General features: G+C 58.4%; 1 protein-coding gene across 13 annotated transcripts in view; it reads right to left on the bottom strand.

Annotated features, from left to right (window-relative positions):
• PCBP3 (poly(rC) binding protein 3) overlaps window positions 1-14,926 on the bottom strand; it is a 231,169-nt gene that overhangs the window by 18,589 nt on the left and 197,654 nt on the right. For all 13 annotated transcript variants that reach the window (XM_025292973.3, XM_025292977.3, XM_025292983.3 and 10 more), the window contains 6 exons: window positions 8,747-8,901; window positions 6,507-6,530; window positions 5,673-5,705; window positions 5,195-5,311; window positions 4,326-4,457; window positions 3,488-3,616 (listed from right to left, as the gene is read on the bottom strand). In XM_025292973.3, the coding sequence (XP_025148758.1) occupies window positions 3,488-3,616; window positions 4,326-4,457; window positions 5,195-5,311; window positions 5,673-5,705; window positions 6,507-6,530; window positions 8,747-8,901 (590 nt within the window). The remainder of the gene's footprint in view (window positions 1-3,487; window positions 3,617-4,325; window positions 4,458-5,194; window positions 5,312-5,672; window positions 5,706-6,506; window positions 6,531-8,746; window positions 8,902-14,926) is intronic.

Raw genomic sequence — 14,926 nt, 5'->3', positions numbered from 1 at the left:
TCACTATTGACAAGAGAGTCATCATTTAATACACCTCAGAGTCCAAATGAAATAGTCCACAGCTGTGATGAGATCTGCTACAATTTCCTTCCACTATTCTGTGTCCAAAAGTTTAGGATTTGTGTCTTGGAGTGCACAATATTCTCAGGTACCAGGAGTATGCCAGGTCTGACGATGTCAGCCTCACCCATGGATCAGAAGCAATCATGCCCGCTGCCAGCCACTGCCCAGGCAACTGTCTTCCCTGGGAGCAGAGTCCACGGGGTTGGGCCTGGCTGTTGCTGGAGTCCCAAGTCAGCTGCACCACCAGCTCGGGGCAGAGCTAGGGGACCAGAGCAGCCTGTCCCTGCAGGGAGCTCCTGAGGCCACTGCCCACCCAGGCCCAGTCCATGCCTCCACCAGGCAGTGTGACTTCAGAGTGCTCCCACCCGAGGCACACGCAGGGATGTGGGGACTGCAGACTGGCTGGTGGCTTCAACTCTGCAGCCCAGGCCACACCACATGACCTTGAATACATCGTGTAACCTTGGCCTGTTACTGCAACCTTGAACACAGTATGACCTTGGTTGTGCTGTGTGACCTTGAACACACTGTGACCTTGAACATGCACAAACTTGGTTATACTGTGTGACCTTGAATATGCTATGTGACCTTGGATGTACTGTGTGATCTTGAAAACATTGTGTGACCTTGGAAGTCCATGTGACCTTGAACACATTTTATGATCTTGGCTGTGCTATGTGGCCTTGGACACACCATATGGCCTTGGATGTGCTGTGTGACCTTAGTTGTGCTGTGTGACCTTAACTGTGCTCTGTGACCCTGATTATGCTGTTTGACCTTGGATGTACTATGTGATCTTGAATACACTGTGTGACCTTGGCTGTGCTGTGTGACCTTGTGTGATGCAGAGAGGCTGCTTCAAGGACCTGTGTTTGGATAAAGGAGGGCTCCTGTCTCTCCATCTCTGGCTCGCCTTGGTTGTGACCAGGCACCTCTCAGTGGGTTCTCTGCAGTCTCAGGGTGCCTCGTGGTCACCAGGCAGGAAGCATGATTACACTGAAGGACCATTTCCACTGTGGTGCAAGCGGAGGACTCAGTCCACTGCTGCCCCAGCTCTGTCCCAGAGGTGGGGGTGGACTCTGTGCTGCTCAGCCTTAGCCATCACCCTTGCTCCATGGTGCCCTCTGACCCCACCAACAGCAGCACCCACACTGCACCAGCCCTGATGTCTAGCTCCCATCCCCTCTGACTTCTGGTGGAGGGACGCCTTCTGAGCACACTTCCCTGGGGGCCATGACACTCATGTTCTCACCTAACTTGCCGCACCTCGAGCAGCCCCGCCCTCCTTCAGTGGGGATTTCTCAGGTGGAGGCCCTACCCAAGGGCTCAAAACTCTATACACTCTTCATTTAACACCAGGCCAGGGGCCTCTGGGTGTGAGAATGCTCCTTCCCCAGTAAGCAGCTGCTCCTGGGAGCCCCGTGACACCAATGACAGGAGGCCTCGTTCCCCCAACCTCCACAAGGACCCATCACATGCGCCTGTGTGTTTCAGTCTGCCTCTCACGGCCCCAGGGGCACAAGCGACTACAGCCTACGGGTCAGGCTCTTCTGTGGGGCCACGTCTGACCATGAACACGGCATAGGCAAGGCCACGTGTGAGGAGTCCTGAGGAGACCATGTGTCCTGCTCAGAACTCATCATCCTAGGGTGGCTCACATCTCTGTCCTGCACCCCAACGTGGCACCTGCCACCCACTAGGCTGGCATGGACTTCCTCACTTCCTGGGGTGTCTGCCACACTAGGGGTGCCAGGCCCTGCAGGCCACCTGCCCTCTTGGCCACTCGTGGTCCCAGCACCAGGACTGAGGAAGACACTGTTCATAACCAGGACCAGTGTGGGGGATGCTGCAGAAAAAAACATTCAGGAAAATCTTTTTGACGTCCCAATATCACATTTCAGGAAAATAAAACCAATACCAACTTTTTTTGAAGAAGTCAGACATGGCGCTTTAGCACCAGGTCAAATACAGAAGAGGGAAAGTCCCGGCTGCCCCCAGGCTCGCATCTGAGCAGGACTGCAGTCAGTTAGGGTGGACCCACCATGGCTTCATTGTGGGGGAAGAGGGCTTGATGGCCAGCAACCAGCACAGCTAGTAAAACTTTCCCTTAGAGGCATGATGACTTTATTTTAGCTTAAAAAAGACCAGCAACTATTATTGACAACTTTAGTTAATCTTGTAGCAGTTTGCATATTGACTGAAACTTAAATCTTGGGATTTTCCTCAAAATTTTAAGAGAGGTTCCTTCCTGCTCAGCCGTACCTTCCTTGCTTCTCCTTTGGTTAGATTGGTTAATCCTTTTCTTCACTCCTTTCTGTCTTCACAATTTGGGCATTTTCCTGTGCTTTGCATAAGTATAGCATGCGGTACCTCAGCGGTGTCTCTGGTGCCAGCACATAGTCCAGCCAGGGGGTCCTGGTGGGGCCACTCCACTCCACCTGCATCTCCAGCCCTGATGTGCCTCCAGGGCACATCTGCACCAGGGCACACCTGTCTCCAGGGCACACCTGACTCCAATACACGTGTCTCCATTCCACACCTGCCAACAGTGTACACCTATCTCCAGTTCATGTTGCCACCAGTGCACGCCTGTCTTCAGTGCACGTCTGTCTCATGTACAAACCTGCCACCGATGTACACCTGATTCCATACACACCTGTCTTCAGTGCTCACCTGCCCCCAGTGCACACCTGTTTTAGTGCAAAACTGCCTCCAGTACATAGCTGCCTCTAGGCCACACTTGTTTCTAGTGCACCTACCTCCAGGGCACACATGCCACCACTGCACACCTGCATCCAGTGCACACCTGCCACAGGTAAACACCTGCCCCTGGTGCACATCTGACTCCAGTGCACACCTACTTCAGTGCAGACCTGCGTGCAGTGCAGACCTGTCTCCAACACACCAGCCACCAAGGCACACCTGCCCCCATGCACAGCTGCCTCCAGTGCACACCTGCTTTCCACGCACACCTGCCTCCAGTGCACAGTTGACTCCCATGCACCTGGGCCCAGTGCATAGCTGTCTCCAGTGCACACCTGTCTTTAGCACAGACCTGTCTTCAGGACACAGGTGCACCATTTTTAAGGCCTGCCCCTTTGCGTGGACTCTTCATTCAACTCCATAGATTTTGGCAGGGCCTGTGCCCCCACCACCTTCTCTCCCCAAATCCCCAGTGAAGATGAGATCCCACCCTGAGGTGGCGGAGCTGGCAGCCCTCCCACAGTGCCCACACACTGCACAGCTCTCACTCAAGTTGCCGTGAGCCTGGGTCAGGGGCGTGGGCCCATTCCTGAGGCCCAGTCCAGGCAACGCTGACCAAATGAATCCTCGGGGCACCCGAGACCTCCAGCACTCAGAAAACAGGGTCGGGCGTAGTGAGGGGCAGGCGGGCGAGGAGCCCAGACTTGCAGACAGACTGTACCTCCAGCATGACCACACAGATCTGCTTGACACACTGGATGATGGCGTCCGGGGTCCCCGAGATGGTCACTGCCCGCTCTGTGGAGTTGGGCAGCATGTCCCCGGCCACCTGGACCTGGGCACCTGTGGACTGGAGAGACTGGATGTTGGATGGGGCCCTGCTGAGGTGGGCAGCGTGCACTGGAGCAACACGTCCTGACTGCCCTCGGGATGCCCACAAGACGCTGCCTCAGGTCACCCCTCCACGCCCACTGCATGCTCCGTCTGGAGCACCCGTGGGCAGCCACATCTGTCTGGCTCAGCCCACTGCTGCCAGCATGGACCTGTGTAGGAAGGGTGATGCTGGGCAGAGGGAGGGGCATCTCAGCAGACAGGCTTTTTCCCCACATATGTGGAATTCTTCCTCTGTATGGAGTTTGAGGTCCCAGACAAAGATAGACTCCAGTCTTGGGGCCTGGACTGTATGGCCGTCTTTCCATGAAGGAGTCAGGCCGGGGGCTTCCTTCCCTTGGGAGAGGAAGTCTTTCCTTGGGAGATGAACATGTGGGTGTGGGGTCACACCTCAGGCGACCTCCTCCCCAGTGGGTGGCTCAGCGTTCTCCCAGGCACCTCCCTGGGGGGGCACAGCCCATGCGCTGGGGCCCCGTCCTAGAAGTCAGGCCTGGCGCCTGTGCTTGACACCCACATCGGGGGTCCTCTGACCTCTCTGCCTTGTGCTCGTCCCTCCCCTGTTCCCAGCTCCGTGCTGCAGGGTCAGCAGGGAGGGGGCTGGTGCTCTGCCCAGGGGTGTTCTGACTTGCCCAGCTCGCGGCCCTGGGGTGGGGGAGGAGGGCTGTTACCTCCCTGATCTCTTTGATCTTGGAGCCGCCTTTGCCAATCAGGGACCCGCACTGGCTAGCGGGGACCACCAGCCTCAGCGTCACCGGAGGCTTGCTGGTGGCCGGACTGTTGCTCATGGAGTTGATGATGTCCTGGGGAGGGAGAGGCACGCACACCACTGTGAGAGCCCAGACAGGCTCACCGTGGACTGGGGGAGGGGGCAGGCTGGGCTGGTTGCAGGGCCTGCGAGGCTGGGCCAGGCTCAGGTGACAAGGACAGGGAGGCTGGAGAACACCAGGAGACCCCCAGACAGGCCTGTCCCAGCGTCACAGTGCTGCTGTGGGGTGGGGCATGGGCCCCCAGGGTGCCCAGACTCAGGGTCTGACCTCTGACCTTCAGGCCTGGTGGGGCAGACAGGGGCCTGGACAGAGGGTGATACATTTGACAGAAAGATTGACTCTCCAGCTTGGTCGTCCTCTCAGTAAAGACATCACATAACTCTAAGCAATTTCAAAAACATCAGAAACACATAAACATCCTGAGGTGTAACCCACTGGCAGACAGACACAGAAGTGCACAGGCACATAAGGTGTGCTGGTTCCCACGCCTGGGCTCCCTGTGCCCACATCTGAGCCAAGCTGCCCACCCCAGGGGTCAGCCGCTGCGGACAGGGCTGGGGCCCCATGCCGCTGCCTCAATGCCAGGCACCAGGCCTTCCCTGAGGGCTTGTGCTCTGGGGGCCAGGCCGGAGGAAAGCCCCGGCGAGGGAGGTGAGCCTCGGGAAGGAGGGGCGCTGGCCTGTTAGCAGGTGGACTGGTGGGGTCCCAGGGGAGGCAGAGGAGCTGAGAGGTCCCCTTGCCCAGAGCAGGGGGCCCCAGGCACCCCTTACCTCTTCAAACTTGTAGGCGATCATGGCAAAGGCCTTGAAGATGGCGTCCGTGGGGCCCGTGATGGTCACGATTCTCTCTGGGCAGTTTCCCTCTGAGATGTTGATTCTCGCCCCGCTCTGGGAGGAAGGTGAGCAAACCTCAGAAACTGCATTCAAGCTTCTGGGCTGGCAGCAGGCTGGGTCCTTGGGCCTACTGACCACCAGAGATGCCCGCAGACTGGCGGCGCCCGAACCTCAGTACTGATGACCAGTCCTATCCTAATGAGCAGGCTGTGACCTGGCCGTGACCCAGGAGGGTGCCTGAACCACCAGTGTGCACACTGGGGGCTCCCCACGGTCACCCCTCACTCTCGTCCCTGGTGTATGGGGCTCCTGACGGGTCCGGGCCTTGTGGAGCTGGGTGCAGAGCTACTAGGAGGCCCGGCCTCCACCCTCCCGCCCGCCCATGAATGGTGCTGGGCTCAGGGGGCCCACTCACCTCCTCACGCATCTTCTTCACAGTCTCTCCTTTCTGGAACAGAGGTTCAAACAAGGGAGGGGGTCACTTAGGCTTCTGCCACAGGCCCGGGAGGCCAGACACCCCAGCATTCAAAGCCGGACTCGGTGCCTGACACAGGTGATCCCCCAGCCCTCCCTTCCCCCTTGTCCAGGGCCCAGGCCTCAGGCTGGGTGGGCCTGGCCCTGCGGACCTGATGCACCTCCACGCCTGACCTGGGGACCTGCTCCACCCAGCAGGTCTGCACCCTCCTCCATCTTCACCACAGGCAAAGTGGGGACTAGGCCCATGGGCAACCCCTCAAAAAAGAGCGGCTTGTGAAAAAGAGCCTGACTCTGAGCTCTGGGGGTGCCCCCACCGTTCAGGGACCATGTGGGACCAGGGAGCCTTAAATGGCCACAGGACTCGGGGAGGGGGTCCTGGCCTGCCTGCCCACAAGCATGGGCTTCCACACCAGTGCTTGCTCTCCCTGGGGGCATTTCTGTGCGAACGGACTCACTACACAGGCTGGAGGCGGGATACTGCTCCCAGGAATGACGTGGGGACTCGTATGGGTCAAACTTGGGGAGAAGGACTGGTGGCCAGAGCCCTGGGGGATAGGGTGGCCTCAGGGGAGGGCTCCCGGTGCCCGCAGGGCCAGAGAACAGGAGGTGCTGGGACAGCCTCAGGGGTGCAGCCTGAAGGCAGGGGGCAGGATTCCCGAGGGACCCTCTCTGCACGCGTGGCACACAGGTGCGTGCCCACCCCTAGCATGGGCACTCTGGGCCTCACTTCCCCCTAAGACCCCAAGAGAGGCAGAGTTCACTCAATAATTACCTTTCCGATAATGCTGCCAACTTCCTGTAGGAAAGGAAGCACAGAGAGGTGATGTCAGAGAGCAGAGGGAGCAGGCCGCCTGTGGCAGGCGCGGGAGACGGCCCACCGGCCGGGACTCGAGCGGCAGGGGGCCGGCGGCCAGGAGGGGGCAGGCGGTGGGCTGCCCTGCCTCTGACAGACAGACAAAGAGAACGGCAGCTGCCTTCTCGGCAGACATTGGCAGGCATCACTTGTGCACTTAGGCTTCAAAGGAGCCTGCAAGAAACAGGTGAAGGTAAAATCTCCCTCGATGACCTCGTGATGTAAAAATTTAGTGCTATTTGACCTTTTTTAAAAAGGTAGACCATTTCAAAGGGCTTCCCAGGTGGCTCAGTGGTTAAAAAAACAAACAAACAAAACAAAACAAAACAAAACACACCCGCCTCCCAATGCAGGAGATGCAAGAGATGAGGGTTCAAACCCTGGATTGGGAAGATCCCCTGGAGAAGGAAATGGCTAGCCACTCCATTGGCCTGGAGAATTCTTGCTTGGAGAATCCCATGGACAGAGGAGCCTGGCGGACTATCGTCCATAGCGTCGCAAAGAGTCAAATGCAATTGAGCGACTGAGCATGCGCGCGCGCGCACACACACACACACACACACACACACGCACACGCACACACACACAGAACATTGAAAGATGTCTGAACACGCTGCCATGGTTTTAAAGCCTGGGGCCCACGATGGTTTAGACATGCTCATGGCCAGGACTGCCCAACATGGCACCTCCTTACCCAGCACAAACCCTCGGGCCCCGCTGGGCAGCATCACCCAAGGTTAGCTTCAGGGAGCAGCTTCCACAGTTAAACTTATCTTCCTTGTTCCAGCGAAGCCCTCAGCAATGACAGTGTCCTGGGGCAGACTCTGGGAGGGTCTGTGCTGTGCAGCCATGGTGGGGGCTGTGTGCAGCAGGGGCGGCCAGGCTCTGGGTTGGGGCTCCCTTGGTGGTCAGGGTACCTCACCCCCCAGGGCAGGGTTGGGTGCTCGCTGTGCCAGCTGCTGCTGGAAGTGGGGTATGTAACTGACCTCACACTGCCTTCTGCGGTACACACCATCCTCCGACAACCTTAACCAAATGTCAGCCTACCCCGGGAGTGGGCAGGTGGTCACCCTTCCTTCATCACAGAAAGGGGAGTGCCAGGTGTGAGCTCCAGCTTCCAGAGAGCTAGGGAGAGCAGGGCCTCGGGCATGAGGCCAGCCTCTGTGGTCCCAGGATCCTCCTGCTGCCCACACGGATGGACCACAGAGCCAGGACGCGTCTGTGTGGCTTGACTGGAGTTGGGGGTGTGAGCTCAGGGGCCCAGCACAGAGATAAACATGGGAAGCAGTAGTGTATAAATGTGCACAGACACACACGCATATACACAAACACACCTTCCCCAGCCCTGCCTGGGACCCACAGAAGCCCAAGAGCCATGAACACCCCCGTGCGCCCATACCTGGGCTTCTAAGGCCACCCCACCAGCCTCACTCAGGGGAGTCGGGGTCTCTGGGCCAGTTCCAGAAGCAGCAGGAAAGCGGGATGAGCGATAGCGGTGTTCTACGCCAGAGGGGGTGCTGTCAGAACGGTGCGACCCCCATGGCCAAGTCAGGGGCAACAAGAGCATCAGAGCCAGTGATGGCAGGACAGGGACAGTGTGTGAAGCCCAGGAGCCGTGAGTGAAGCGAGCGGACACACTGGCAGCCACGCAGCATCTGACTGGCTGCCAGCAAGGACCCCTGATGACCATGGAGGGGGCAGGGAGGTGCCCGCAGGCACCCCCACCTAGTGACGCCCTGAAATCTGAGCTCTGATGGGAAGGCTTCTGGGTCACTCCTGCCAACGGTGAGGAAACAGCAGAAAAAGCCAACACGAGGGAGTGAGGGACACTGTTTCTACAAAAGAGCTGGATGGGAAGCCGAAGGCAAAAGGCACAGGGAGTGTGGGGAGCGCTGGGTGAAGGGAAGCCCTGGGGTGACAGGCGGCAGGCACAAGTGGAGGGGTGTCAGTCAGCGTGCTGTCCTGGAGGAGAGCACCCTGGCGTGAAGGACACCCACGAGGCAGCAGGGCTGGGGCAGCAGCGTGGCCCAGGCGCGAGAGGCTCCGGGAGGAGCAGACATGGGAGGGCGAGGCAAGTTCCCGATCACGTGGAATTGCAAGAAGCCTGGCTCAGAACTGAGCCCCTGCGTGGGCAGCCTCCACTTCCCTCAGGCCCGTACCTTTCCGTGCATCAGCAGGCGGATGGTCAGCGTCACGTTCAGGCCGCCTTCCGAGACCTTGGACTCCATCTTTCTTCCAAAATGCAGCTGGGGGTGGTGGCTCAGGGTGCCGAGGGCGCCGTCAGGAAGGACAGATGGGGCCCAGATGGTGTCACCTGGCAAGGGAGGGCTCACGTCAGGGGTCGGGTCTGCGCCACGGGGCCAGGTCAAGGCTGGGCTACGGCCTCCCGCACCGTTGAGGTGAAAGGCGGGGCTCTGAACAGAGGGATCCGGGGCACCCAGCCACACGAGGGAGGGAAGGGCGCCCCGGGACTCGCACTGTGGGCTCTGCAGGGGCTGCAGGCACATGGGGGACAGGTCCCAGGGAAAGGCCACCAGGGATTGACCTGGCCTGCCCGTTAGCGCAGGGCCCTGGGCCTCAGTGTCACCTCGTGGTGAGGGCCAGTGAGTGGCTGGAGGGGAAGGGGTGACCCCGTCAGCATGGGGCCTCCATGTGCGGGGGGTGTCTGCTCTGCTGCCACCTTGGCTCTGCCCACTGCCCAATACACCAGAGCCAGAACCCTCCCTTCAGCCTTAAGAAACTTGGAGACCACAGATCCGTGTCCCTGTAGGTCTAGAGTTGCGACTCTTAGCTATCCTCATTTCTAAAATGGATTCGTCTCCACTAACCGAACTGTGAAATTGCTGAGTGTGCCCACTTTACAAAGTTTTCAGAAAATGCTTTACATCTGGTATCACGGTCCGCTTACTGTATACTTCCTGCAGAGCCCTGGGTCAGCACCTCACCCTCCAGGCAACATTCAGGCTCTGGTATAAGACTACAGACAAGGGGCGGTCACAGGCAGGGGAGCTGAAGGTCGGGGACAGCGCACTGTGTGTGCAGGGGACTCAGCTGATGGAACTCAGCCTGACTGCGGAGGACAGAGCTGAGCACCTCCCCCCAGTCAAGGTGGGCACAGAGCCCAGGTCCGGGGGACAGGCCACCTCCTGCAGGATGTGGAGCGGCAGCCACAGGAGACCAGTGATGAGGACTGGAAGGAGGTCAGGGAGGCAAGGGCAGAATCGGGCGGTCAGTGTGGGGAGGGGACTCTCGGAACAAAGGGATGAGAAGCGGTGCGACCAGTGGGGATGGGTCAGGAGGGGTCGGGTGCTGGGGCCTTTCAGGAGCGCCAGCAGGCGTCTCTGTGCCCATGTCTGTGGGGTGCACGGGTGGCGGCTGGCGCAGAGGGAAGGCTTCAGCCAAGCAGCAGATACAGGGTTCTGACAGCACAGCACCACTTGGTGGACAGAAGGTGGGGGAAGGCCAGGCGGGGGGACCATGCCGGATGACTGGCCCAGGGCCGGGCCCCAGGGGTTCCACCAAAAGCCCAGGAGAGGACCAGGAGGAGCCTCGCTCAACAGAGAGGTGGGCAGAGCTGCCAGGTGACGGAGGACAAGCCCCCCTCGCTGGGGGACATGCCGCCCGCCCGCCCACAGGAGCAGAGGTCCTGAGACAGCTGGTGCACGGTGATGTAACACGGCAGCGTGTAAACACATCACCTTCACACACTAACGTGCTCTGTCTTAACTGACCAGTACGGAAGCCACCGACCACTCGGGGTTACTGACACTGAAATAAAAACCTCACTGGCCAGGTCTGAGCAACCAGCCTCTTGTGCTGGCACTGTGTCCGAGGGTGGGGAGGGCGCTCCGTCTCTGCAGAGCTCTGGACGGGGCAGGCAGCAGGGCAGGGGTAAGAAGGACCCAGAAAGGAGGGGATGGTCTCGTTCAAAGGATCACAGTGGTGCCAAACAGACCTACTTTCCGCCGGGCGGACACCCCGCAGCAACCCCACAGTCTCCCTGAGCTCGGGGTGTGCACCCAGGCACCCACGAACCAGCAGAAGGTGGCCAGGCACCCACGAACCAGCACAGGCTGGCCAGGTAGGCACCCAGGCACCCACAAACCAGCAGAGGGCAGTCAGATAGGCACCCAGGCACCCACAAACCAGCAAGGGCGGCCAGGCCAGCAACGTGCCTCTGCCTCCTGTATAATTAGAATCACCTCCTCTGGGGACGGACAGCAGGGCCCTGGGGCCATCTGTTATGTAAATGTTCCAGCCACGGAGGAGAAAGTGGGTCAGCGAGTGCCAGGGGTGCTCCAGGCTGCGGGCTGTCAACCGCCATCCATCACACGCACCAGTGACTGCCAGCCTGCCTCACATGCCAGGAGCGGGCGTCCCAGGCCTCGCCTCCATGGACTGCCGCAGACAGGAGCAGCTCCGGGAGCCGATAAGTCCACCGGGGGCACCCTCGACCCTGAAGGGCCGGCCCCGTGCCACAGGGAAGGCAGGACTCTCTATCCTCGGGCTGCTCCGCCAGGCTCGGGACACCTCCCACCTGAGGCCGCCCCACGTGCCAGCCTCGCTCCCACCCCTGTGGCTGCCAGGGGTGCTTGGCAAGAAGCAGCAGCTGCACCCCTAGGGGCCCAGCCGGACGCCTGGGTCATCAGAGAGCCCTCCCTGTGCTGGGTGTTCAGAAACTGGTAGATCCTGGCAAGGACCCCTCCTCCCATCCTCCCCATGCTGGGGATTTAATGCATTTTATTCAATTTGATGAGAGGAAGAGGAGAAGCAGATATGGCCCCCATCAGGCCTGGCAGGGCCCTCTTCTCACCCCCCCGGGAGCCTGTCCAGCAGTGGTCTAAATGCTGCTTCGTGCTGACACCACTCACGACGCCTGAGTCCAGGTCTCACCCTGCACCCCCCGCAGGGCACTTGATTTCTGACGGACACCCTCATCCTGGCTCTCGTCTTCAAGTTCTGCTTGGGCTTGAGATTGGGCACATGGGGGCAGGGTTCCATTTACTCCTCTTTCCTAGTGTCATTGCATGTACATGGATGGTCGCCCGCCAGGCTCCTTCGTCCATGGGATTTTCCAGGCAAGAATACTGGAGTGGGTTGCCATTTCCTACTCCAGGGGATCTTCCTGGCCCAGGGATCAAACCCATCTCTCCCGCAACTCCTGCATTGGCAGGCGGATTCTTCACCACTGAGCCACCTGGGAAGCCCTTTCTAGTATCTTTAGAAAGAAGGTAATGGCATGGACTTAAAGTCTTACTTTTTGCCTAAATGTTTAGTTCTGTAAACGGCTCTCTGCGTGTGGCCTTAGCTGCCTCCCCCAAATTTTTATATTTGTGCTTTTTGTCCACTCATGGGAACATACTTTCAAATTTCTCTTATGATTTATTTTTTTGATTCATGAGATATTTTGAAATGTGTTACCGAATTTTCAAATATTTGGAGATTTTCTAGATGGTGTTCTATTGATTTTGAATTTAATTCTGTTGTGGTTGGAGAACATATCTTGTAATACTTGAGGTGTTCTAAGTTTATCGAGGACTTGCTTATGGACCAGAATGTGGGCTATCTCTGGTCTGTGTGCCTGGGTGGGCCGTCCCACATAAAGCCGATATGACTGCAACGCTCTTCTGTCCATGGCTGAACAGCGATCTTGACCTGGGTGGAGTGTTCCACAGACTCGATCAGAGCAAGGATGGCTGCAACGCTCTTCTGTCTATTGCTGAGCAGGACTCTTGACCTGCAGGGGGTGTTCCACAGACTCGATTAGAGCATGGATGGCTGTGATGTTCTTCTGTCCATCGCTGAGCAGGGATCTTGTCATCTCTGACTGTCAGCGTGGATTCGTCTGTTTCTCCTGCAGTTCTAGCTTTTTTTTGCTTTGTGTATTTTAGGCTCCATCATTAGCATCGTAACCTTTAGTATGGTTATGTTCCGTGGGTGAAGTGACCCCTGGATCATGACGAGAGATCCTCCTTTATCTCTGGTAATATTCTTGACTCCAAAATTTACTTTGTTATTAACACAGACACCTGACCTTTCTAATCACTAGGAGTCTCTTCTTCCATCCCTTATTTTTCATTTGTCTTTATATTCAAAGTGAGCTTCTTGTGGGCAGCATATAGTTGGTCCTTATTTTTTATCCTTTTTGACGATGTGCCTTTTAACTGGGGGTGTTGAGCCCGTTTGTGTGACTGTTGCTGTGGGGGACTTCAGTCCATCGCCCCGCCATCTGTCCTTTGTTCCCTGGGCCCACTTTTCCTCTGCCCCGTTTTGGATGAATGGCACACCCGTCATGATTCCACCTCTTTGTTCTCTTACCAGTCACCACTCTGGGTCTTTTCATCCAGGGGCGGCTTCAGGGCCTGGGCACAGACGCCGGACCTGACTCAGTCCCTGGGCTGCGGCCTCGACGCCAGATGGGCGCAGGACGGCCCCACAGCACGGTGCCTGCCTCTCTCGGCCTCTGCGCTGTTATTGCGACATGTCTGTTATAGATCCCACAGCACTTTGTTTTTAAGTGCAAGCAGTCAACTCCCTTTTAAAGGGATTTGGATAATAATAAAAGTGTCTCTCACGCTCACCCGTGTGCCCATGCCATCATTTTCCTTCTGCCATAAGAATCCCCCCGTGTATCTGGTCGGGTAGGTCTGCCGGGGATGTGTTCTCAGCTCTGGAGCATCTGGACAGCGTTACACCGCCATCTCCGGAAGCCTGTCTCATCTGGCGCAGTATCCCAGGTGGACAGGGCTCCCTGCGCCCGACCTGCACACTGTCCTGGGGAGGGTCTGCTGCAGTCTCCCTTTGTCCTTTGACAGGAAAGCCCTCCTCTCGAGCACATTTAAAGGCGCTTCTCTTTGTCACTGGTTTTGATTATAATGTGCTTTGTGTTTCAGGTTCTTGGGGCCTCACTGAACTTCTTGGATCTGGGGTCTTAGAATTTCCATCAAATTGGGAAAACTGCAGCTGTGTTTCACAAGCACATTCTCTGCCCTGCGCTGTGTAGGCCCCTGGCAGGCATGCCGGCTGTGCTCTCCCTTGGTCCCTAGGCTCACTCCAAGGCTCTGCTCCTGCCTCGGACTCACTTGCCTGCCGCCCTGCATGCCCCCAGAACATCCAGCGCATGTGTCATCTCAGCGCTGCTGTGTCACCTCCAGAAACGCAGCCTGGGTGCTCTTCCCTGCCCCCCACGTCTCCACCGGACACACTCGACTTCCCAAACACAGGCTGCAGTCACAGGGACGATGTGAGTGCCCGTGCCTGGGTTGTATAACCATCGTCCTTCCTGGGTTGAGGGCTGGGCAGGGAAGGTCACCCTGATGCCATATGATGGTGACAAGAGCTCTGGCCGTGTGGTCATGGGGTGAGTACCCAGAGGTGCTCAGTCACTTCCAGGGGCAGCACAGCCCACACCCCACCAGCCAGGGTGAAGGAGACCCCAGTGCTGCCTTGGATGAGCACTGTCTCCATGACCCTGTCTCCAAACCATGTGGCTCCTCCCAACCTGGGACGTGGACCCTCAGCCTGGCCGGGGCACCTCCTAGGCTCAGTCCCAACTGTAAGGAAATTGTCCAAATTGACCCCCACCCCGTGCTCAGGAGACACAAATCCACTTTGACCACTTTGCTTTGCTCCTCGGCTCAGGGACATGTGTCACCTTACCCCCTGATGCAAAGCCTGAGGCCAGAGTTAAGGAAAGGGTGATCCCAGGGACAAGGCTGGCTGGCGATGGGAACCCACTGCATGCCCCGCCCCCCCCACAACCAGATCTCACGTTTGCTCCGGCCTCTCCTGTGCAGAAAGCCTGTGGCACCCAGCACAGCCCCCAGCATCCCCGTCGGGGTCGCCCAGCATGGGGCAGGGACACTCCACGTCTGTGGCGTCTGAGGGAGGGCTCAGGCTGCCCTGCTGTGGGCCCTGCACCCAGGTCTCTGGGGTGCTCCGTCCGCCTGTGAGAGTTTCCCTGGTCTTTCTTGATGCCAGGCTGGGAGAACTGGGGAGGACGACAGGGCAGGTTTCCTGGGACTGTGATCCTGTGCCCACAGGACATCTCATGCACTCATGTGTCCTTCCCTCGAGGATGCTGGGGCCACAGCTGGGTGTGTGCCCAGGGCCGAAGACCACATCCAGCAGCCATTTCCAAGTCCTGCGCTCACACTGCGGGGGGAGACAGACTGGGGAGCAGAGGGGGAGGGGTCCCCAGCACTGACTGTCTCCCAGAGCAGAGTTTGGGGGCTGGGGGAGAGGCTGAGGGGACCCTGGGTGGGCAGATGCAGTCCCACTTTTGCCCACAGCTGGTCCAGGCTGCTGAGTCTGCCTGACAGAAAGGCTGCCTGAGGCTG

The sequence above is a fragment of the Bubalus bubalis genome, chromosome 1, assembly GCF_019923935.1.
Source record: "Bubalus bubalis isolate 160015118507 breed Murrah chromosome 1, NDDB_SH_1, whole genome shotgun sequence".
Classification (NCBI taxonomy): Eukaryota; Metazoa; Chordata; class Mammalia; order Artiodactyla; family Bovidae; genus Bubalus; species Bubalus bubalis.
The sequence above is the reverse complement of the archived record's forward strand: the minus strand, read 5'-3'. Positions and strand labels throughout refer to the sequence as shown.